We start from the raw sequence: 1282 nt of genomic DNA, 5'->3' as shown, positions 1-1282 counted from the left end.
TCTCCCTCATTGTCCCCGCGCCTCTGGAGCCCCTCTCGGAGCCTCTCTGCGTCTCAGCCTCTCCGGGGCTTTTCCAGCTCTCAGGCCGATCGCCCAGGCTTGGCAACCCCCCCCCCCGCCAAGTAACAATGAAAAGCCCGTGCGCCCCGAGCGCCCCGAGCGCCCCTCGCCTGCCAGGCAGGAATGGGATCCTCCCCCGCCCCGCAGGTCGCCACGCCGTCCCTAGGGGAGACTGGGACCCCCCACTCCCGGGTTGTAGAGCGAGAGCAGCTGCGACTACACTGCGCAAAACGGAGGGGGGGCGGGAAGGTGGAAATCAAAAAGCAAACTTTGGCGCGGGTGGGGATCCGAGTGTAACCCTTCAGCCTCCGCTGCAGCTAGAAGATGCCACGCCCCCGGGGCGACCCCAAAGGGGATCAGGCCGAGGGGACGCGTTCCCTGTGGCTCGCCCCAGCCGGACCCGCACTGCGGGATCCCCCAATTCTGCGGGAGGGGATTTCATGAGGTCCGAACTGGCTCCTGCGGGTAGGAGATCCCCCGCAACCCTTGTCCAGGCTGCAGCAAGGAAGAAACCGGGTGTCAGGGAAGGGGGCCGCGAACTCACCCCGCTTGCTCCGGCCGATCTGGCCCAGCTTGGGCGGCCGCTTGTTCTGCCCGGCGCCGAAGAAGTTGTTGGTGTCCTGCAGGCGGCAGGAGAAGATCTGGCCCACGTCGCCGCCGTCGCCGTAGGGGCTCAGCTTCTCGTCGCCGTAGGGCAGCACCTCCGACATGGTCGCGTCCGGGGGCTCCGCGGCGGCACCTCCTCCGCCCGCGTCCCCGCCCGCGGCGGACAGGGTCAGCGGCGCTGGGGCCGGGGGCGGCCGGCCGGGGACCGCCCGCGGGCTGCTGCGGCGGTGGCGCCGGCGAGAGGCCGGGGGACACCGCTAGGGCAAGAGCGCGCCGCCCGCGCGAGCGACCCGGCGAGCGCCCGCGGCTGCGCTGCGCTCCGGCTCGGCGCGCGAGTGGCTGCTGCTCGGGCAGAGGCGAGCAGGACTCACATCCTCGGCGCGCTCGAGCGCTGGGCGGGGGCCGGGCCGGGCGGGGCCGCGAGCCGGGAGGGAGGAGGGTGTCCCTGCGAGCCCGGAGGGCGCGGGACCGAGGAGGGCGCACCCCGGGGAGCCGGGCGAGCCGGTCCTGCCGCGGGTGCGGGCGGCGGCGCTAGTTCGAAGAGGCTGACTGGGGAGCTGCGAGCCGCGGGGCGGCCAGGGGCGGAGGGGGAGGGGAGCGAGGGAGGGCCGCGCGC

General features: G+C 73.6%; 1 protein-coding gene across 1 annotated transcript; it reads right to left on the bottom strand.

Annotated features, from left to right (window-relative positions):
- Positions 1-416: 416 nt before the first annotated feature.
- On the bottom strand, positions 417-1267 carry CAMK2N1 (calcium/calmodulin-dependent protein kinase II inhibitor 1). The gene has a single exon (XM_012659256.1). It carries the CDS (start codon positions 768-770, stop codon positions 417-419), a length of 354 nt encoding a protein of 117 aa, XP_012514710.1. The 5' UTR covers positions 771-1267.
- Positions 1268-1282: the final 15 nt, after the last annotated feature.

The sequence above is a fragment of the Propithecus coquereli genome, unplaced genomic scaffold (assembly GCF_000956105.1).
Source record: "Propithecus coquereli isolate 6110/MARCELLA unplaced genomic scaffold, Pcoq_1.0 Scaffold600, whole genome shotgun sequence".
Lineage (NCBI taxonomy): Eukaryota > Metazoa > Chordata > Mammalia > Primates > Indriidae > Propithecus > Propithecus coquereli.
The sequence above is the reverse complement of the archived record's forward strand: the minus strand, read 5'-3'. Positions and strand labels throughout refer to the sequence as shown.